The 24,359-nt window shown below is 35.6% G+C and overlaps 1 protein-coding gene across 2 annotated transcripts in view; it reads right to left on the bottom strand.

Moving 5' to 3' along the window:
- Positions 1-5,068: 5,068 nt before the first annotated feature.
- LOC147384577 (pectin acetylesterase 5-like) overlaps positions 5,069-24,359 on the bottom strand; it is a 38,723-nt gene continuing 19,432 nt past the window's right edge. Inside the window, exons 4-13 of one of the 2 annotated variants that reach the window (XM_086425075.1) lie at positions 19,073-19,152; positions 18,839-18,928; positions 17,897-18,021; positions 17,479-17,539; positions 14,576-14,629; positions 14,396-14,473; positions 14,196-14,301; positions 12,987-13,132; positions 12,239-12,396; positions 5,069-6,599 (exon numbers count right to left, since the gene is read on the bottom strand). In XM_086425075.1, the coding sequence (XP_086281201.1) occupies positions 12,286-12,396; positions 12,987-13,132; positions 14,196-14,301; positions 14,396-14,473; positions 14,576-14,629; positions 17,479-17,539; positions 17,897-18,021; positions 18,839-18,928; positions 19,073-19,152 (851 nt within the window). In that variant the 3' untranslated portion in view covers positions 5,069-6,599; positions 12,239-12,285. Of the gene's footprint in view, positions 6,600-6,703; positions 7,815-12,238; positions 12,397-12,986; positions 13,133-14,195; positions 14,302-14,395; positions 14,474-14,575; positions 14,630-17,478; positions 17,540-17,896; positions 18,022-18,838; positions 18,929-19,072; positions 19,153-24,359 lie in introns of those variants that run through there. The other variant, XM_086425076.1, reaches the window with a different exon arrangement.

Here is a 24,359-nt window from a genome sequence, read left to right as displayed (position 1 = left end):
TTTTGTTCTCTTACCTCTATTTACCAAAAAACCAAAGACCAAATAATGCTTTTAGGGTTTCTTCACAAATTTCATCTCTACTCCCATACAAATGAAAAATCCAAAAAGAAATAACATAAATCTCATGTCCATTTTCTTTATTTTTAGGATTGGACCACTTTATCCCCAAAAGTTATCCAAAAACTCTATAAATACCCTCATTTTCTATAAACAATTCATACTCTCAAGCCCCCATCTCTCAATCTAAAACTCTACCAAAATCCCTACTCATTCTCTCATCTTCCAAAGTTCAACTCAGTCAACCTTCAACCACCTCACTCAACTCTTAAGTTCACTTCTCAAGATCAAGTTCATTCAAAACCACCAAGGGACAAGGTGAGGTTAAGATGTAGTTATTTATTTTAAAGCTTGCATCTTCTTCTTCTTCTAATCCTCTACTTTATTTTCTTTTTAGAAATCCTTTAGGATGTAATGCACACCCTCTCCCATACTCGATAGATTGGACTAAGGTTCGATCGAAAGGATGGGGGTTGAAGTCCTTTTTACCTTAATTTCATGCATTATATTGTACACAATGTACACACTCACTTATGCATGGCAATGATGAAGAGATGTGTCACCTTCTTGATGAGGTGAAACACTAAGTTTCTAGTCATGCATACATGCATCAAGGTTGTGGCCTCAAGGGAACTCCATCATGGAATCTCTCTAAAAGCTCAAACCTACATTTATATTCATAAATTTAATGTGACTACATGGGTCATTATTTTCCATAGAATGCCCTTAATGTCACTTTGAAATCAAAACCCTTTAAAAAGATGACATTTCACTTTAATGCACACGCCACCCTTGTCATGCATTCTCATGCATTTTAGTATTTATTTTCTTAAATTTTTACAAAATAAAATGGCCAAGCAAGGTAATCACCTTTGGTGGAGAGGATGGGGTGCCTAACACCTTCCTCATCCTCTAATCGGACTTCCTTACCTAGATCTTAGGTAGATCTTGCCATTTCCAATACATGAGAGTCACTACAATGCCATGAAAAAATGATTTTCAAAAAATTGATTTGAGTGCCCATTCACACCCATTTCCAAAAAAGAATGGTGGCGACTCCAAAAAATGTAGTATTGAGATTCATTGCGAATATTTCATGTTTACAATGACAACAAGAGCATTTAGGTCACTTTTCATTAGTTTAGGGACATCAACCCATTTAACCTATTTTGACCCGTTTAATTATCATGTCATTAATCCATTGTGTTGACCTACATAACCTTACCTTTATATAACCCATTAAATAATTACCATACATATTTTGTTTTTTGGATCATATTCATGTCGTGTTTATGGGTTATACGTGTCAACCTGAATACCATACAACCCAACTTATTTATTGAACGGGTTACATCGGTCATGTTGTGTTACCCTATTTAACAAACATGCCGAGTTTAATTATAAGATTTTGAGTCGTGCTGGAGTGACCTCAAGATTGAACCTCATATCGCATACCCTGACGTGAAAGTTTATAGGAACCATATATGCTTTTTCACTCGAATCTCGTTATAGGAACAATAGATGCTTTTTCACTCGAATCTTTCACGAGATTCGAGTGAAAAAACATTTATAATTCCTATACACTTTCACGTCAGGGTGTGCAATGTGAGGTTCAATCTTGAGGTCACTTCAGCATTATTCTTTTAACACGATTGTTAAATGAGTCAAGTCAATTTTCACAATACCTTCACCTACAACAAATACGAGCACCCCTAGTTAGTTTTCCAGAGTCCTGTGAAGAGAAGTTTGAGACAAAATTTAAATAGTCGACTTTTTTAAACAAATAACATGACCCTTGTTCTTAGTCTTCTCACAAAGACTAATGAAAAATGTTTAAAATACCCTTGATTTTTCTTCCCAAGATCAATCTTCTTCAACATATTTAATAAGACATGACAATGATAAGATGATATGATAATGATGAGATGACGACGAGAACATTTAGGTCACTTTTCATTAGTCTAGGGACATCAACCCATTTAACCTATTTTGACTCGTTTAATAATCATGTCATTAATGCATCGTGTTGACCTACATAACCTTACCTTTATATAACCCATTAAATAATTATGATACTTATTTTGTTTTTTTTTTATTTATCATATTCATGTCGTGTTTATGGGTTATGCGTGTCAACCTGAATACCATACAACCCAACTTATTATTGAACGGGTTACATCGGTCTTGTTGTGTTACCCTCTTTAATAAACATGCCGAGTTTAGTTATAAGATTTTGAGTTGTGCTGGAGTGACGTCACGATTGAACATCACATCACACACCCTGACATGAAAGTGTATAGGAATCATATATACTTTTCATCGAATCTAGGAATCATAAATACTTTTCATCGAGATTCAATAAAAAGTATCTAAGATTCCTATACACTTTCACGTCAGGGAGTACAATGTGAGGTTCAAGCTTGAGGTCACTTCAGCATTATTCTTTTAACACGATTATTAAATGAGTCGGGTTAATTTTCATAATACCTTCACCTACAACAAACACGAGCACCCCTAGATAGTTCTCGAGAGTCCTGAGAAGAGCAATTTGAGAAAAAATTTAGATAATCGACTTTTTCAAACAAATAACATGACCCTTATTCTCAGTCTTCTCATATAGACTAATGAAAAATATTTGAAATACCCTTGATTTTTTTTCCCAAATCAATCTTCTTCAAAATATTTAATAAGACATGACAATGATGAGATGACTACGAGCACATTTAAGTCACTTTTCATTAGTTTATACAAGAAGATCAAGTCAAAGGGTCATGTCATCCATTTGAAACATAAGGAGGTATCTCAAATATTCACAAAAAGAAAAAAAAATTGCAGAGGGATGGGTGACAAAAATTCTGAAGTATAAGGGTGTCGAAACGAGAGATTTAGGGACACCCTTTTAACTTTCTCAAATTATAGTTCCATTTAAGTATTTTTTAAAAGAGTCATGTTGGAGTAACATTTGGGGGGGGGGGGGCTAGAACCAAAGACGCTTTTCATCGACAAACAAGTGAGATCTCGATGAAAGCATATATGATTCAGTGCACACCAATGTCTCCCACGATATCCCTTGCAATGTTACTTCAGCATGATTCTTTTAAAAATTACAAAAATATTTTCACATAGACACATTCAAAAATAACTTTATTAAAAAATAAAAAATAAAGAATTGAAAGGGCCTTATCTTCAACTACCATTGATTTTTCTCCATTGCGGATTAAACCGGTCTAACCCAAAAGTGAATTATAGGATAAATTTTTTTGTTTCCTCTCCACGCATCTTCAGCCTCATGAGGAAAAATTTGTATACTCTACTCTTCAACCTTGAAATATATATATATATATATGGGAAATGTTCAGCACCCTAAGTTTTACCACACACTTTAACAAACGTTTTTTGTCCTACATGGGTTAGAAGTTTTGGAATGGGCTGATTTTTGGTGAGGATGATCTCTATGATTAGAAGATCATCCTCCCCAAAAATCAGCCCATTCGGAAATGTTTAGCCCCATGTTTACACGTTGAAAAATCGTGGACCGTCCATTTTTTGTAAACCATTTTTGATGGGGTTAGAAGTTTTGGAATGAGCTGATTTTTGGTGAGAATGATCTCCTCACCATAGAGATCATCCTCACCAAAAATCAGCCAATTCCAAAACTTCTAACCCATGTAAGACAAAACACGTTTGTTAAAGTGTGTGGTAAAGCTTAGGGTGCTGAACGGGACCCTATATATATATATATAATTCTCTTCAAACTTAAGTTTATATTTTGCTTATTCAACTTTCAAAGCTAAGAATAAGATAGTTTGAACTAAAAGATAATGGACTTCTTTTTAAAAGACTAAAATCAAGGATTTTCTATAAAGGTGAGGACAAAATTGAGGGATTGAAGATGAAATTAAATTGTTTAAAATTAATATACCAAAGAGGTTGAAAATAAAATAACTCGGTCCATGGTAGAAAATTCAAGGGTATTTTTACTTGTACGTGGTAGAAAACCCTTGGAAAAAACAAGATTTTCAAATAAGGGATTAAGTAAGATTCAATAGTTTAGAAATAATTTACCACAAACGTCGAAGATCTTGAAAATGACTGATTTTGAGAATAAATATACCACGGAATTCTCACAAGGGGTTGAGTGCTAACCTGTAGCCGTCGAGAGTCATCAGTACCAAGTCAACTCGCCATATTCCTGCACAGAAGCTGGCCATATAAGAACTGTCCTAGCAATAATAGTTCTCTGTGTGATAACCCTTGCTTGTTCCCTCTACGAGTAATCCCTTCCCTTTTTCTTTGTACGTCTTATAGTGATTTTCATGAGTATTACTCCTTCGTACCCAGAGACAACGCCAATTGTAGAGGTATTTTTTGTTACTCACCTCAAGATCTACAACTTCTAATAGAATCACACCTCAATAAACTAACAAAAAAAAGGAAAATGAAGGAAAAAAGTAAACCAATAAACTAACAAAAGAGCATAAAAAATAAAAAATACAAGGATTTGGAGTTTCTCCCAAACATTACGACTTGCCTACCTTGAGATGTGTGCCAATTAGAGCAAACAAACGGTCTAGATGGGAGTCAATTTTATCCCTCTACAATCAGCTTCTGATTCACGGAGAAACATTTTCGAGCTTTTGTTGGTGTGAGAGAAATGCCAAGAACAACAATCACAATCCACATTGATAGGAACTAATCCATGGTAATTTGATCTTTCTATCACACAATTGCTTCATGCAACAACATTTTGGGGATGGAGATTTATATAGAAATATTTGTCTTAAATTTTGTTATTATTTCCCAAAAAAATAAAGATTCTGTAATTAATTCTAAAAGATTTATATAATAATTATAATGTCCAAGACTGGTAGGCACAAAAATGCATTCAACAACCATAAGCTTGTGCCACGTGTATATCTTACTCATAATTCTAATTGCTTGTGTCACTAAGCTATTCATGTTAGATGATTTAAGTGCCCAACTCATTCCCTTTTAATACATTTTTTTTATTTTGTTGAAAATAACATTGAGTAAAATATTTCTATATTTTCAGCCTTTAATTTTGTATGATAAAATACATTGAATCAAGCACAAACATTAATAAGTTACCAATATTGCAGTCATAAACATTAATAAGATTCCTATTTTACATTTTTACCCTTTAATCTTGCCTGCAAAATACGTTGAGCCAATCATCATAAACATTAACAAATTTTCCGAGTGACATAAGGGGACACATTTGACGTGTTGGTGCGCAGATCTCGCAGAAAAGCATCTACGGTTATGTGCGCACCACCACGTCTAATGTGTCACCCCAGAACAACTCTTTCGGATTATGAAATGGCCCTCAGTGGCACACAGCGAAGACACATAGTCATCATGTCATTTTAACACATGGATGAGAAGCAAAATTAGAATTAGAATCCCCAAAATGTTGGATTTTGGTCTCACATTTTAGAGAAAATAAAAGAACCAATTTCATGTTTCATTTGGTAAAAATATAACTATAAATACAACACCCCTTCTTCTCAGTTATGTCCTACGTGGTAGCATTGCAGCTTAACTCCAATTATCTGATGTCGAAAAATCAATTTCGCAGTCTCATGATGTCAGAACCTTACAGATTATATTTGCTGATTCCCTTTTAGCTCATTTTCCCACTATCACTACAAATGGTATTTTACAAAATTAGGCAGTTATCGACAAATTCGTATTAAGTTTCCTCGACAATTATGAGGTCATGGTGGTCATGAAAATATTGTGGCATGATTATTATCCAAGAGAATGCCAATAATTGGGAGATGTATCTGAGGGGTTAGTAATCAAAATTTCACACAAATAATTCTAACTCTTCCAATGGTCACTCAACAACAACAAAAATAAAATTTAATCCCCATCTTAACCCACTCAGTAAACAATCCTGGATCAAGTGTGGATACATTTACTCATGACAATAATAGAATACATGAGGATATTTGGGATATTGGCATATACTAAAATAAATAAATAAAACTTTAGGCATCACTTTTTAATGATGTCTATAAGAAAAAAGTGATGTCTATTCTTCAGATGAAAAGACGTGTTTGAAAGGTGGTTTTTAGACACTTTTTTTTTTTTAACGATGTTTGCAGATCAAACATAAATCGATGTCTAAAGTTCCGTACCTTTTTGCACAATCCTTCCACTCGCGAAAAATGCACTTTAGATTTAAAATTGATGTCTAAAATCTTTTTTCTAATCACAATTCACTATTCAGGAGCATAATTGCTAATGTCAAACATCTTAGATTACACTTTTTTTTTAATCTTTTCTGGAGATTCTCTTAGAAATTATCACTAAAAGTTCTTATAATCCATAATGGTTGGGATCACCGTTTTATGAGATCCAGTTTATATATTTTAGATAAGAAATATTTGAATATCAATCTCATAATAATTTTTCCTGATCTTTGGCAAAATACAAGGTCTAAAAACTACAGGCTTTTGAGTGATCATTAATATAGCAAGTAGGGAAATCAAGACAGCCACAGAGAAGATCAAAGCCTGCAAAAAGATTCAATAACCATTGGATCATACCCAATCAATATATATTAGCATAATTTATTTAGATTTTAAAAGTAATTGATATCTTCATTATAATCTCAATTAATATACCATATAATCATAAATCTCACTTTCATTTCATATCAAATAAAATATTTGAACTCGTAAACGTCCTCTAAAATCTAAATTGGAAACTCTAATTCAAACAGTTTATTTCTTTTACTTATCGACTCAACCAATATAAGATGATCCGGGTTTTAAAACACTGATTTAACATCCTAGAAATCCATTTTCATAAAACATCTTATCTAAATATTAATCAAAAAGTGTAGGGGGCACATTTCTTCAAAAAGGGGAAGAGTAAGATCAACATGGTTCCTGTCAATCTGATCAGGTCAACTTTTGGCATAAATCCTCAAATTCAAAGCCTTAGAATGGTCGGACCCATCTCATGCTCTTTTTAAGATTGTTCATCTTTTCAATCACCAAACCAACCCCTTCTGACATTATTTCCAAACAAACATTTAAAATTTTAATGTGATACATTTGTACAATCTAATATGGTTAAGACTTTATTTTAATTATTATTCACATACCCCTGCATGTTTTGGTGAATATTTGAGATACCCGTTTGCAAACTGATGAGTTGCACCCCTTGACTTAAAAGAATTATGAAAATAAACGTAAATGCCCTTACATAGAAATAATAAAAGAAAGAAAAATAATAAACAGTAAATATTATTTTCAATACTCTCCTTCAAACTGGGGCAAATATATCAACTAAGCCCAACTTGACAAGATGAGAGTTAGTGACAGAAGGACTAACAGACCTCGTAAGTATATCGGTAAACTTATATGAAGAAAATACAAAGACTATCTGAAGAGTACCAGGTCGAACTTTCTCTTTAAGAAAGTGAATATCAACCTCTATGTGATTGGTCCTTTCGTGAAGAATTGAGTCAGAAGCAAGCATGATGGCAGACTTATTATTTCAAAATAAAGTGGAAGAACTAGAGACAAGAAATCCTAACTCCAACAATAAATATCTAAACCAAATAAGCTCACAAGTGCCAAGGGCTATAACCCGATACTCATCTTCAGCAGAAGAACAAGAAACTACATTATTTTTCTTACTTTTCCATGAGATCAGGTTACTACCATAGAAAGTACAGAAACTAGAAGTGGATCTTCATTCTTTAAGAGAACCAGCATAATCTGCATCAGTGAAACAAGACAAATGTGACTGAACAGTAGACGAATAGAAAAGCTCAAGACCAGGACGAGACTTTAAGCAGCGAAGAATACAATAAACGACAATAAGTTGAGATGTACACGGAGCATGTATAAACTGACTGACTACACTAACTGCAAAGGTCAAATCAGGTCTAGTGTTAATCAGATAAATTACACGGCCTACATGTCTCTGATACGAAGAAGAATCAGATATAAGATCATCATATTCGGCATGAAAACGATGATTCTAATCCATGGGGGAGGAGGCAATACGACAACTAAGCATCCAGTGTCCTGAAGAAGATCCAATATGTATTTGCGCTAAAATAGCGAAATACCACCGCGAAAGCAGGCCACTTCTATCCTCAAGAAGTACTTAAGGGGACCCAAGTCCTTAACCTCAAAAATACGACCCAATAGCATCTTAACTTTGTTAATCCACTCTGCATTATCTCCAAACACGATAATATCATCCACATAAACCAAAACAATTATACAACAATCATCTACTCCTCGACAAACAAAGCAAGTATGATCTAAATGGCATCTAGAAAACTCCATAGATAAAATAACCTTAGAAAAACGGTAAAACCAAGCTCACGGGAATTCCTTCAGGCCATAGAAGGCGACAGACCTTCCCTGAATACTCCCCCTGAAGGTGAAACTCAAAAGGGAGATTCATGTAAATAACCTCAATCAAATCATCATTCAAAAAGGCATTTTTCACATCGAGTTGGTGAAGGAGCCACGAGTGACATGCAGCTAAAGAGATAAGGAGGTGAACAGTGGAGAGTTTGGCTACATGAGCAAATGTAGTACTAAAATCTATTCTTGGAGTCAGTGTAAAACCCTTAGTAACGAGGCTTGCCTTGTACCGATCAACGATGTCATCTGCAAGATATTTAATAGTGAAAACCCATTTACATCCAACAATCCACTCCCCAGAAGACAAGGGAGCTAGATGTGATTTTTCTTCAAAGCATCCATCTCAGCAGTCATGGCTCTAGTCCACTAAGGATCTCGCAATGCCTCTTATACAGACCGAACAACTCAAATAGAACCAGTGGCGACAAGGTAGGCTTGATAGTCTCTGATAGAAAACAAACTGAGCAATAGGATGATCAGTAACATACCTCCACGTATCTTTGCAAAGTACAATAGACAAGTGAGTCAAAAATAAAAGAAATATGAGTAAAACTAAAAGAGGGTGTACCTGAGTCCAAGGAGGAGGTTTGCAAGTTTGGAGAGGGGGCGAGGGCGACGAGAGTAACCTTAAACGTCGGCGAAAATGAAGATGTAGATGAGGATGGAGAGAAAACCAGAAATGATAACACTATAGAAGATGGATTTGCAAAGGAAAAGAATCTTGGAAAGAAGATGTTTCATGAAAATAGGGAACATTTTCGAAAAATGTGACATCCAAAGAATGAATTACCCAATGAGAAAGGGGATCATAACAATGATACCCCTTTGACATAGACGAGTAACCCAAGAAAACACACTAAATGACTTTGTCATCTAATTTCATGCAATGAGGGGTGTTGTCCTGAACAAAACAAGTGCACCTAAAAACTCAAAGTGTAATGGAGAAGAGAATGATATTAGGTCAAAGAACATGAAAAGGCACTTGCCCCCTGAACAAAACAAGTGCACTCAAAAACTCGAAGTGTAATGGAGAAGAGAATGCTATTAGGTCAAAGACCATGAAGAGGCACCTACCCCCAAAGGTGCGACTTGGAACACGATTAAGAAAAAAAGTCGTAGTGAGGACTATCATATTCCAGTATAACTTGGGAACATGTATCCCTCGAAGAAGACAATGGACAATGTTCATGAGATGACGATTCTTGCGTTCCGCCACCCAGTTCTGTTCAGGAGTGCGGGGACAAGTCAATTGGTGAAGCATACCATGCTCATGAAGATGGGATCAAATCCGATCAGAAATATATCCCCCCCTCCCATTATCAGACCTAAGAGATTTAACAATGATGTTGCATTGAATCTAAATCATTTTAAGAAAATTAACAAAAATAGGAAGCACCTCAGAATGAGAACGCATCAAATAAACCCAAGTCCAATGAGAATAATGCAATTGTCGATCTCCCATTGTTCAATTTTGGGATAAATTTGAGGTGGCTTATTAATGGCGCCCAAAAGCCAATCAGATTTTCTTCTACTACCCAAATAAAGTCTAACAGATCGAGACCAAGATTGAAAATTCCAACCATCTAATAAGGCATTGGTAATATATTGGGCTAAGGAATTTGCCCCAAGTAAGTATTAGAATCCTTGGTCTTGTGATGCGAGGCCATTGCGTACTCTGAACAAGGAAGGCGTAACTTTGGCTTGAAAGGATCACTTGTAGTCTCAACCCAAGATGGGAGAAACTTCAAGGTAAAAAGAAATAAAGGGGCAGCCTCAAAAGAGAACAACAGCACCCTTGCTGCCGCAGATTCCAAAAAATAGCTCCTATGCTGTCATGGGTCACAAAACAACCATCTAGTTGTTGTCGTAGGCTCTCAACTATAACCTAGATGCTATCGCAAACCAACAAACAACCTTTGTTGGTGTCATAGGCCACCAATAACACCCCTATTGCTATCGCAAGCACTCAGTTCTATCCCAGTCGTTGTCGTAGACCACCAAACAACCCCTATTGCTATCATAGACCACGAAAACAACCTTTGTTGGTGTCGTAGGCCACCAATAACAACCTTATTGTTGTCGTAAGCACTCAATTGTATCCTAGTTGTTGTTGTAGACCACCAAACAACCTCTATTGCTATTGCAGACCACCAAAACAGCCGCTAAATCCTTCCCAGTTGCTGTCGCTGACACCAAACAACACACTAGTTGTTGTCGTGGATCACCAAACAACACTTTTGTACTGTTGCAGACACAAAATTCCACCCCTTGGTGCTGTCGCAGATCACCAAGCAGTCCAACATGGGTAGAAAACCCTAAAAAACCTTATCGCTGGCTAGGGGTAACTCTAAACAGCTTATCGCAAGGCAAAAAACCCTATCAAGGGGCAAAAACATAGCGCATGACTTCTGTCGCAACATGTGATCACTAGCACAATCCTTATTGCAACAAACGATTAAGAGATCATGATCGGAACAGAAAAAAAAGGACCCCAAAGGGGAGACTTCCTAATGAAGCTCTCGCTAGGTTATTAGGTCTCAAGATCTGGAGGGTTGATGAGAGAGAAGAAGAAGGGGGGGGGGGGGGGAGGGGGGAAGAGAAGAGAGTTCAAGATCCAAAAAGTTGAAGAAGAAAACCCAAGGAGGAGTTCAAGGTCCTTTCGGGCTCTGATACCAAGAAGAATTATGGAAAAGTGATTGTCTGAGTCTCATAATGAGAGCTTGGCAGATATATATATATATATAAGAGTAAATGAACGTAAACGCCCTTACATAGAAATAATAGAAGAGAAAAAAATAATCAACAGTAAACATTATTTCCAATAGACTTCGGTCCATTTTATCATACTTTCATACAATGACCTAAATGCACGTCTCCAAAAACCAATTATCTTCCAACTCTTCAATCTCTTGGGTTAACAATGTTAATGCATTCAACTCTTATCTTCACTTTTGTTTTCAAATTTGTCTTCAACCCCTTTTAGAAAACCCTTTGATCTTTTCGACTATAAATAATTCATCACCTTTTACTTCCCAAAGATCCTAATAATTCATCATCTTTTACTTCTAGAAAATCCTGCCTTGCTCTTGGGGTTTGATAATTGGAGATAGAATCTTAGGGTTGAAAACCAGGGTAAAAACTGTTTGGGGGGAAGAAAGCTCAAGTAGCCTTAGCTAGATATTGAAACCAAGGACCTTTAGGTCATTCTTGATTAGTATTCCAGAAAAGACTGTGGTCAAGGGAGGGATGTCATCAGTTTGATGATAAGTGGGGGTATCTCAAATATTTACCAAAATGTGGAGATCGATATCAAAATCACCCTTAATATTTTCTGATGGATAGGTAAGGGAGGATGACGGGTATTCAGCTCTACACTATCTCCACGCACTCAGACTTTACCAAGCACGCCGTCACCAAGACTGCATTATTTCTGTCTCCAATTTAATGCAAAATTTCAAGACCAAAAAAAACAATATGGAGAAATGGGATGAACTATATACAATCCATGTTTCTAATTCAAGAAAATTACAGGCACAAGGAAGTTTTCAATCTGATTGGTTATTCAGGCCACGATACGAATCCAGAGTCACATAATGTGTGCCTAACAAGTTTTTGCATTACGTTTTACTAACATGTTTCAAAGGGAAGGAATCAGCTAGAATAATATTTCTCAAAGGGGTTTTGGATATACAATAAATGGGGAATTAATAGGAAGAAAACAAATAAATTTCAAGGTCAAGCTAAATTTTGAAGAAACTTACGTGCTGGATGTAAAGTTGCAGCAACTTTGAACTATTTCAAATCCTTGTCAAGCACCAAAATCCATATTAAGACAAGTAGGATTGCATGGATATGGGCAATCAACTTCCTTCACTGCTTTTCTGTCCAAGTACCAATCTCCAACAGCCTCTGCAATAGTCTGCTTGGAAACATAACTCGTTAGGAGTCGTAGATTGAAACTTCATAACTAGCCATGCAGAAGTATTCTTTTTGTTTTTTTATTCTTGCAAATTAAAATATGAATATTGCTAAATCACACATGGGAACTGAAATTGTTCTCAATGAACTATAAATTATAGGTTACAACAAGCCTGCTGAGGAAGAAAAGAGAAAGTAACAAACAAAATCAACATTTCACATAATTAATGTGGTTAATGCAACATAAGCAACCATACATTATGATGGATATTGTAAGTAACATACACTAATCATGATTTATATCATTCAAAATTAAAGAAAAGCTTTTTTTTTTTTAAAGGATTTAGTCTCTAAGTTGGCATTTGAGTTAATGATTTGCTAGAAAATTAATGGATTCTGATGTAGATCAGACTGAAGCTCCCCGATCCAAGGAAGTTTCATTCGAGGGCCCCTCTACCACATATGAGAGCCTCAAGTCATGGGAATTAGGATTTTCAGCTGAAAAATTCTGAATTAAACCAATGTCAACGTCAAACTGAAACTAATACAACAAATACCATCTCAACTATTAAAGACTAAACATCCTTTTACCTTCTTGTTGATTCTCGGAGAGTTTGATGAGTGCCATGTGCCAGCCACCCATGTCTGGCAGTGAACAAAGCAAGAATTTACAAACATGCCACCCTCCTTTTTTTGCTGGAATTCACTCAATGCCTTCAGCATAGAACTACGGAATTCTGAACATCATAAGTAGACAAGTAGATCAGGCTATCATGGTAAACACCAAAAAAGATATAGCTACAATTGGATGGTAATATCAACATGGTAAATCTATTAATCATTGATGTTGATTATAAAAGAAGTGCACATGGGATTTTTGCACTTGGTGTCTCATCTTTGGAGGTTTCTCAAGTATAAAAACCAACCTGGTCAAATGATGACATGAAGGGGGGCTTAGACCCATAGCTCAGTTGGTTTGACACATTGCAAAGAGGTTGTGGGCTTATATGGTTACCGAATCGTCCAATTTATTGAAACAATCATGATTTTTTCCTTCACCAATTTAGTCTTGACTTTTCAATAAATCATGATTTTTACGAACTTCGTGATTAACTCACAAACTTCTTGATTAAATCACGAACTTTGCGATTAAATCAAATTAAAACAACAGATGAAATTGAAGCACTAGTAAGAGAAGATGACCTTGATGAAGATGATGGTGACCATTTTATTGATGAAGCATTAGATACTGAGGATGACATTGAATATTTTTATATTTTGAATGATTTAAACCTTGAATGTGTTGTGGACTCGTAGATACTTGTTTTGGATGCAAGGATGATATCTATATGAGGGTTTGGTGATTTATTATTTTGGTTTAATATATAATATGAGAGGAGCCTAGTGTAAACGATTACAAAGACTTAAGCCTAACTTGATTTATTTCTGATTTTTTTCCTTCCCAGCTTATCCCCGAATCCCGACTTGGTAACTATGATGGGTTCAAGTCCAGCTTACCATTAAAAAAATGATGACACGAGAATTCCATGTATCACATGTTTGGAAACACTCATATTTTGGTCAGATAGTCCAGACAAACAGACAAATTCTAAATTTTAGATGATTGTGATCATCCTATTATATTGATTTTTGACCTGTAAGACAACTAACATAGGATCTATTGAATGGTGAACCTCAATGCCTTGCATGAACCATGAGTCCTACATCCCACTTATTAATCGAAACTACTGTTATTATAGACCATTGATGTAGAGGCACATTATGTTATCTCTGTATTACCATGAAGTATCTCAATCTGACTGGAATTACAATTCTTAATGTTCTGTTTGCATTTTCGCCAGTGGTGATGAGGATCGATTACATCTGGTGCCAAAACATTCTGTATCTGAAAATAATCTAAACGAAAAATATGAGATATAGATGGAAGTCACACTCCTTATCATAGATAAGTGACCCATGACATGCAGGATGCATTTTACCTGCCAAAAATCATAAGCAGGGTTGACAAGGAAAACTGGGGTCTTGATGTTCTTGATAATTTCTTGTGGAAAGAAACACTGCACACGCAATCTAAAAAAACTTTCATATGTGATCAACAACACTACCAAGTAAAAATCAAAACAAAACAAAAACAAAAAGGATGTAAAACTAAGACCTGCCTGAGATGGTTCCATTTTCGAAACACAATCCTTGTGCAAACTTTTCACAACGCTCTGACAACAAGATAGTCAAGCAAAAAATATAAATAAATACTAAAAAAACAAAAACAAAACAAGAATCTTACTTTAAAATTTATACTTGAGTCTTACAGATGTAAATTTGGAAAGTTAACAACCACTGTAGCGAATGTAAAACATAGGTTACCACACACTTGCATGGAAGAAGGCGACAATTCTTGACATTGTAGATAAGTGAGAATCCAGTACAAAAGCAACCATAAAAACAAAAAAATAAAACAGTTTCTTCCTACGATATACAAGAGCAGAGACAGGATTTTCTTATGTGTGTGTGGGTGGGGGGAGGGGGGTTGGTAAACTATGGTTAACAGGATGAAGAGCTTCAAGATGACTGGTTTTGTGGAGAAAATTCAAGGTTTTTGGGTTCGAGGTTGAAGAAAATGGCATTTCAGTCATTTCTCATTTGTCTATGAGAGAAGACCAAAGTTAAAAGGGCAATGTCATTACTTTAAAAATATAGGGTATCTCAAATATTCACCAAAACACCTACATGCTCTCTTGACCTCGTTCTTCTCTGATAGATTAATGCAAAATGTCCTCGTCTTCAATCTGAAATTGAAATCCTTTTAATTTATTTTCCTACTACCATTCATCTTCAATCTTTTGGGTAAAATTTTATCCTAGTCTTCAACCTTAAGATTAATCTACTTTAACCTTCAAGCCTAAGAAAAACGAGACTGGATTTTTGAAGTAGAAGATGATATTGTCTGATAGAAAATTCTAGTGTTTTAAATAAGGGACTTGGGTGAGGTTCAAAAACAATGGATTGAAGATGAAGTTAAATAGATTAAAATTGCTTTACTATAGAAGTTGAAGAGCTTGAAAATGACTGATTTTGAGAAGAAAAATTCAGTTTTTTTGCTCGAGGTTGAAAATGAGGGAATACTAGTTATTTTTTGTTAGTCTAGAAAAGAATAACAAAGTCAAAGGGTACATGTCATCAGTTTGAAAACACAAGGGTATCTTAAATATTCACCAAAATGAATGAAGGGTGTTTAAGTCAGTTTGAAAGCATGGGAATCTTAAATATTCACCAAGATGTATAAGGATGTCTAAATGAACTGAAAAAATTGAAGGGTAGGGGTAACAATGTCAAAGGAGGCAGGTTATTACTTTGAAAACTCAAACAGGGTATCTCTAATATCCACCAAAATGTAGAGGGGGGGAGGGATCTAAATCACTCAAAAATTTAGGGTGGGCAAAAAATTGAGGCAACACGATCATAGGGGATGTGGCATCAATTTGAAAATACAAGGGGTATCTCAAATAATCACCAAAATGAGAGGTATCTTAATGACCCAAAAATTGGAAAGGGGGGGGGGGGGTAACTACCCCCCTTGGCTCCGCCCCTGATGACATACATGCATAATTCTAAGTAATCAATCAAATATTGAGAGGAATGCTAATGTCCAATACAAGCATTGGATGTTATTGACCTCTAAAACTGTGTTTTTTCCATAAAGCCCCCCTAAAGTATCTTATGTGGTCTTCTAGTAGCAAAAATAAATGGACAATGATGATAATGCTATTGATTTTGGCCACTAGAAGGCAAAATATGATAACCTCTCAGGGGATTTAATAGAAATTGCAGAGTTTTGAAAGGTTGCCAACATCAAATGCTAGCATTGCATGTTAGCGTCTCTAATATTAGAATAAGTGCAAGTGTGTCAACATCATAGGGCATTTGACCCAGGATGAAAGTATGAATATGCGAGGTCGAAATATATTTATTCAATGGCACATATCCCAAGACTAATTCAATGTGTATGCCGAGTTAGAACCTCCATCTAAGTGCCACATGGCACAATGGTTGATAAAGTAAGATTCAAATGGAACTTATCTTAATAGAGAGATCTTTTTGTATCCCTTAATTGATGGGACAACTAGGGTATTCTTTTATTAGTGAAGTCAGTTTCCTATTTGGAAAAGGAATTTTTTTGCTATTTAATACACCTTCTAGTATGGGAGTAGGGAGGGAAAGGAGGTCTTAAGGGCAATTAGATTGTAAAGAGGCTTCTAATCTTTGTGAATAGTGGAATGGTTCTACAGAGCATGGGGATGTAGTCACCGGATTCATGATTAACTCAACAAATAAATCTCGTGTGTTCTCTCTTTTTTCCTCTCTTCTATGTGTTTTAAATGAATGTGGGTGTGATCTTGTCTATGCATCAAGGAAAGAGAATGATGTAGAACATCTATAGTGCTAGTTAGAATTTTAAGTAGTTTCTATTTTCTAGTTCTAGGAGGATTTCTATTTCATAGTTACTTTAGGAGTATTATTTTTTGTTAGTTTCTAATTTGTTTTTAAGTTTATATTTTTGTCTAATTTCGTTTTTATTCTTTAGGTTATAATTAGAATTGCTTAGAAGTGTCCAAATTGAGTTATAATAGTTTTAAAAAGTTGTTATTATGTTATAGATAGATTAGAAAGTTATTTTTTAGTATTTTAGAACGTTTCTAAGTTTTTATGATGGAGTTATCTATATAAAGAACTTTAAAAACGAAATTTAATGAATTAAAAAAAACAAACATATCAATTAATTTCACTTTTCTCTCTTAGTTACTTTCTAGCTCTTTGCTTTATTTTCTTTCAATATATTGCTTGTTTATCAATCAAATCTATTGATTCACATGCTCCTGCTACGTCAGAGAAGTGCTTAATTGGGAAGATCTCAAGGTATTGGAGGGTGAAGAAAAACCACCACCACAACAATATATTAACATTCTCTTGTTTTTTTTAATGGAAAATAACTTCTAATCAAACAGAAAAGAAGATGAAAGAACTAGTATTTATATATGAAAAATGGGCACCGAAAAAGCACAACCTGGAGCTGGACAACATCATGATAGAAGGACTGCATGGTGCGGTTACCAGAAACATCCTTCCTGAAGTAGCAAAAAATGCAAAGTGAATCAGATGTAAAGCAATGTATACATAAATAAGAAGAAAAAAAAAGGTGCATCTACAGGTTATCTCTATGACGTTAAAGGTTATTACCAAATTCTGAAGATTGCAAGTAAATTTAATTTACATGTAGCAAACTGTACATTTAGAAAAGGGTTGACGTTGGGATAAGACTTTGTTAATAATCAAACTTACACACTTAGAAAAATGTAAATATCAGAAGATGATGACAACTCATGACATGAAAAAGAAACAAGAACATGTGCCTCCTCCCCACACAAAAATGTCAAAAAAAAAAAAATCTTAATATGGAAATAGTATCTGTGTGAGAAACATACTCATCAAGGAAAAAGGCCGCATCTGCAAGACACTTGACCTTGGCATCCTTAGGCAAGATTTCTCGAAAATCATCACAGTGTATAAGAGTTGCCAACCCTCCAGCGGAGCACCCCGAAAGAAGAGCCTGAAAAGTGATCAAATGTATTAACAAAAATTGACATTCCCTAGTAGTATTTGCACAAACCAAACAATGCATTATCCAAAATGAACTACATAATCTATTTAATGTAAAGATGAAATAAAATGATAGCATAAGTTCATCTTTCAGTGGTAAAAATTTGATGGTGGAGAAGAGCAGCACATATATGTGCTCACATGTTTCATATCTTCACTGGAAATACAAGACTTTGTTGACTACAAGATAGCCTTTGGGAGATCTAAACTCAATCTGTCACATCACCACAATGTAGACATCAAGATAAGAGGAAAGGAACTAATCTCACAAATAGCAGTGCATTATCCAAGTGCTGTACAACAGGGACACTCCATTTCCTGAGTATTTGTCATACAAGATACATGCCAACTTACTTTCTAAAAGAATCTTATTCTTCAAATATTTGTTTCCAGCTATTTCTATACCATGTATCTGATTTTAATGCAAACCAGCTCATCTAAATTCATTCTTTCTATATTGTATATTTGGCCCCGTTTGGATATGAAGTCGTCAGGAAGAAAGTAGCTTTGGGAGAAAGTAACTTTTAGAGAGTACAAAGTAGTTTTCTTTTGCTTTTTAAAAAGAAAAGATTTTTACATTTTAAAAGTAACTTTCTAAAATGAATCCAAACACACTTTTTAACTTTCAAAAGTAAAAAAACTTACTTTTTTATGTGTATCCAAACAGTCTCTTAACATGAACAAAAATATCTTATAAATACCTCTCTCGACCTAATAGAATCTACTTTTTAACATTGACTTATGCTTACAATTTTATAAAAACATACCTGTTTAGCATAAGCCAATCCGACTGACATGAGTTCATCCATAATTGCTTCCCAGATGAGCTGCCCTCTGAAAAAAAGTTTGGTTCCATTCTATACAAAAAGAATACAGGAAAATATAGTTCATCAACAGTGTCTTCTTCGCAGTAATGTTAAGTATAGCAATTTCCAGAAAAAAAAAAAAAAAATTTATTTTAATTTTAACAATAGAATGCAGAAAAGTTCCTCTTGTGCTACCTGAAGTTCACCTTCGGGATTTCCAGATAAAGATGCAGCATCACAATAACGTATCTTAACTTTGTTCCAGTTAAAGAAATCTGAAAAATGCCCAAATTCCATGTCTAAGAAATCCTCACTGATTGAATATAAACATTTAGTAGGAGTGCATACTTTGAAGTTTGAATAGACCTTAGCAAAAGCACATCATTTTCTATAGTAACATAAATATATGGAATCATTGCCATCCTATTTTTACCCTCTATTAAGGCATGTGTCATCACGTCTTTCTTACCACCTCCATCTACAGCATATTCAGCCTACCTCTCGTTTTAATCTAGCTTTCAGATTGAACAAAACAGCTTCTTTTCATCCTTTCCATTTACATGCATAAATTATCCCAATCGACAATATTTTATCTTCTATTTGGGCTATTATCAGATTCCCTCTAATGCATCCATTTATGATTTCCTTTTTATCACCCCATCACAACATACTCATCTCTGTCACATTCATAAAAAATTATATAGTATGCACAAAAACAAAACAACTCAGTCAGCTTCGGCAATAACATGGGTTCAATACACTCTATCTAAAATCTGCTAAATCTTTTTTGTGCTCATATTTAAATCTTGTAAAATGTTTCTACAAATCATAATCCAGCTAGCCAACTCAGACTTGGTCAAGGACAAAGTAGTAGTTGGATCTCAATCTTGAAACATGGAATGAAGTTTGGGGGTAGTTGATGTGATTAATAAACTTGATGCTGAAGAATATGGACTTACAAATTAAAACTTCATAACTACATACAAATAAAGGGATATGTTGTCTACATACTGGTTGTTGCTTGTTTAAGGGTGCATTTCATGTTTTCGAGAATTAATTGGGTCATGTCACTGCAGAAGAATTTCATATTTATATTCATTTTCCATGATGCCTCAACAATCTAAGGGCTTAGTCCCATGTTACGTAGTTATAGTTAGAATTAAATAAATCTCGGCACTTAAGGAATTGGTTAGAATCATCACTGTTAGAGTTCTTTGTACGACAGCCCTAATAGGGCTGTTATAGTTGTGGGCGACAGCCCTGTTAGGTTTATTTTAGTCGTGGGTTTATGTTATAAGTGGGGCCCACACCCCACACATACTTTTAATTATGTTTTATAACATAGAATGAGGAGTGTCGAACCCTAGTAATTGAAGCTAGGTCGACTCTCTCTCTCCCATCATCTTCTTCTTCTTTCTTTTTTTCTTTTTCGATTGATAATAGGAAATTACAATGAAAACAAAAAACGGGAAGGTCCAAGTGGCCAACCAAGAGAACAAAACAAAAAAAGAAAAAGCACCGAACAAGTGGCTAAGAATCTAAAATGGAGCAAACATTATCCCACAAATCAAGGAAATCCTCGAAGTGAATCCCTTTGAATTCCTTCTTCATCTTCTATAGCTTGACTTAGTGCTCCTCACTTGGTATCAGAGCAACTTTTTTTTGTCATCTTCTAACCTTTTTACTCTCTAAAACCTTTTTTTCTGTAGTTTTGTGGTGAAAAGGCATTTAGTTCATTCTGGTGTGAGAAGATAAACCTCTAGATATGTATCTAGGACTTGTATTTGTGGGTATATTTTGGCGTTGTTTGATCTATTTTCAACAAGTTTTTTACGTTCTTTTTTCAGATCCGTGGGGTTTAAGCCAATTTCTCTGCCAAAATTAGTTTTTTTGATTTAGCAAAAAATAGTCACGTGGTTGTGCCTCCAAATCTCTGTTCCACGTTTTCCCCCTCTATTGTTGTCTACTTGATCTCCTCCATGGTTGCCCCAATGGATGATCATATCTCTACAAGTGATGTTTCGGTAAAACAGATTACCTCAATTGGGTTGAATGGAAATAACTATCATTCTTAGTCTCATGCTATTAAAGTGTTCTTGCATACCAAGAAGAAAGTGAAATATCTTGTTGATAATCCTCCCGATGAGGATTCGAAAAATTGTGAAGATTGGTGATGAGAGAACTCATTGGTTATGACATAGTTGTGGCTGAGTATGGACCCTTTTATGTCTTCTAATGTTCAACTCCTTGGTACTGCGAAAAAGATTTGGACCTCTCTAGCAAAGATGTACTCTCAAGAGAGTAATGTTACTCGGATCTTTAAATTATTTGAGTGTATGTTCACTACCAAACAAGGAGATAAACCCTTGAATGAGCATTATAGCAACTTGAAGGGTATGTGGGAAGAGCTTATGATATATCCACCTTTGAGCACAAGCTTGGAAGTTTAACGTCGCGAAAGTGAAGAATTTCAAGTCGCCTTGCTCTTGTCCAGCCTCAACTCTAAATATAGTGTCTTCAAGAATCAGATTTTGATAAGTGAAACCATGTCTACTGTAGTGGTGCATACTCGTGTCTCCAGCGCACTTCTCTTACTCATGCCACTAACTCATCTCCTAAGGGTCTTCAGCCTTGGTTTCTAGAGGTGGCATTCATGGTGGTACACATGGTGGTCATGGTGGCACACGTGGTGGTAGCTCCAGTAGCTCTAGTCGTGGTATTGACTGTTCCAATTGGAAGTGCAATTTTTGTGGTAAATCCGGGCACACTGAGGATTATTGTTGGGACAAATGGGAACACCCTGATTATGCTCACCAAGCGTCTGTTGATATGTCTTCCATTTTTGTTGGTTAGCCCTCTACTTCCAAATCCATGATTCCTGATTGTGAGTCTAAGGATAACATTATTGTTCAGCTCAGTCAACTCCTCCAGAAGTTGTTAGGTCTACCATCTCTGCCGTCTGCTCCCACAACAACCTTGGCTAACTCAGGTAATTCATCCTGTGTAGTTGCTCGATCTCCTTCCTGCTCTTGGGTAATTGATTTTGGAGCTAGTGCTCACATGTTTGGTATTTCCTCCATCTTTTCTAACTTTTCACCTTCTAAATTTCATATTGTTCTTGCTGATGGTTCTTCTCGTCCTGTACTTGGAACTGGGGATCTTTATCCCACTAACACTATAAAAGTCACATTTGGTTTATTTATTCTTGGATTTCCATTTAATCTACTTTTTGTCGGCCAACTCACAAAATCAATGCATTGCACTATAACCTTTCTCGTTCTTCTTGTGTTTCAGGACCTCAGGTCAAAGAAAGTGATTGGTTTGGAGCGTGAAGTAATGGACTTTATTTTCTAGATCTAAATGAGCCTATGTTAGAATGTGAGGCTTGTCAGTTAGGCAAGCATCACCGTAGTAGCTTTCCTCTTAGTTTAGATAATTGTCAATTGAGTCCCTTTGATGTAGTTTATTCGGACATTTAGGCTCCAACACCAATAAAAAGCATTTCTGATTTCTTTTATTTTGTAATTTTTGTAGATGATTATTCTCTTACGAGTTGGCTATTCTTAATGAAAGATCGCACCGAACTACCCTAACTTTTTATAATGAAGTTTTTTGTTCAATTTGACCATCGTGTTAAAAAAATTCATTCTGACAATGCTTTTGAATATACCCAACATTTTATGGATGATTCCTGCAATGACCATGGCATTATTCATCAGATTACCTGTCCAAACACCTCAATACAAAATGGTATTGCAAAATGTAAACTTCGCCATCTCCTAGATATTACTAGCACCTTATTGTTTAACATGTCGGTACCCAAACCTTAAAGGGAAGATGTTGTCCGTACCACTTGCTATCTCATTAATAGAGTTCCTACACCTATTCTGAGTAGTCAGACTCCTTTTTCCTTGTTATACCTGACTGCCAAGCAATTTTCTCTCATTCCTTGTGTTTTTGGGTGTGTTTCCTTTATTCATATTCTTGGGATTGGTCTTAATAAGTTGTCTCCCCATTCTATCAAATGTGTTTTTTTGGGTTATTTGTGAACTCAAAAGGGTTACCAGTGTTATGACCCGATAGGTTGTCGGTACTATACTAGTGCGGATGTTACTTTTTTTTAATCTACTTTTTTTACTTCAGGTCGTCAGTTTGATTCTGATTTAGTATCTACCCGTCAAGGAGAGTTGGTTTTACCTTTAGTTCCGTTTCTTGTGTCATCAGCTCCTTCTGTAAAGGTTTATGCACGGTCCAAACATTGCCTAGTTGTCTCATATGGTCCCACAATCCAATTGCTTGCTTCGCTCGAGGATCCTCCCCCTATTAGCATTGCACCTCCTCCTCCTAAGCTACCCATTGCATTACGGAAAGGTACTCGTTCTTTCACTAACCATCTTATCTCTAATTTTGTTTCTTTCAACTACCTTTCACTTAGATTTCAGTCCTTTTCATATTCCATGTCTACTATCTCTATTCCAAGTTCTTATCGACAGGCATAGACTTCTTCTGGATGGAAACTTGTTATGAATGAAGAAATGCATGCTCTTTATCAAAATCAAACCTGGGAGCTTACCTCTCTTCCCTCTAGGAAAACCACGGTTGGTTGTCGTTGGGTATATACTGTCAAATATCAACCTGATGGCTCGGTTGATCGACCTAAGGCTCGACTTGTGGCTAAGGGGTATACTTAGATGTATGGTGTGGGTTATTGTGAGACCTTCTCCCAGATAGCTCAACTCAATTCTATTAAAGTTCTTCTCTTAGTGGCAGTGAATTCTAACTACCTTTATATCAATTAGATATTAAAAAAAATGTCTTCCTTAATAGAGATTTACAGGAAGAAGTATATAAGGATCAACCATCGGGGTATGTTTTTCACGGGTAAGAGCATATGGTGCCAACTAAAAAAAGTACATGAACTGAAACAGTCCCCACGTGCATGGTTTGAAAATTTTAGCTCTGTTGTGATTCAATATGGGTTTCAATGCTCCACCTCTGATCACTCCATCTTCACCTATCACACTACTTCTGATACTATCATTCTAATTGTTTATGTGGATGATATCATTATTACGGGGGTGACTCAGTTGGCATTGTGCAATTGAAGGCTCACTTGGAAACTCGTTTTCACACTAAGGACTCCGACCTTCTTTGTTACTTTCTTGGAATCGAGGTGGCTCGCTCCAAGGAAGGACTTACTCTTTGCCAACGAAATTATGTGTTAGATCTATTGTCTGAAACAAGAACTTTGGGTTCTCGTCCAGTTGACACGCCTATGGATTCTTCTATCAAGCTTGATGTTGAACAAGGGACAATTTTTTAGGACACTAGAATATACCAACAGTTGGTTGGTAAGTTTATCTATCTCACGGTCACTCGCCCAGACATTACCTATGTTGTGGTAGTTGTTAGTCAATTTATGCATACATCTCGACAACCGCATAGGGAAGCTATATGTTATATCTTGCATTATTTGAAGGGT

This window comes from Akebia trifoliata, chromosome 15, assembly GCF_017979445.1.
Source record: "Akebia trifoliata isolate Shusen 1 chromosome 15, ASM1797944v1, whole genome shotgun sequence".
Classification (NCBI taxonomy): Eukaryota; Viridiplantae; Streptophyta; class Magnoliopsida; order Ranunculales; family Lardizabalaceae; genus Akebia; species Akebia trifoliata.
The sequence above is the reverse complement of the archived record's forward strand: the minus strand, read 5'-3'. Positions and strand labels throughout refer to the sequence as shown.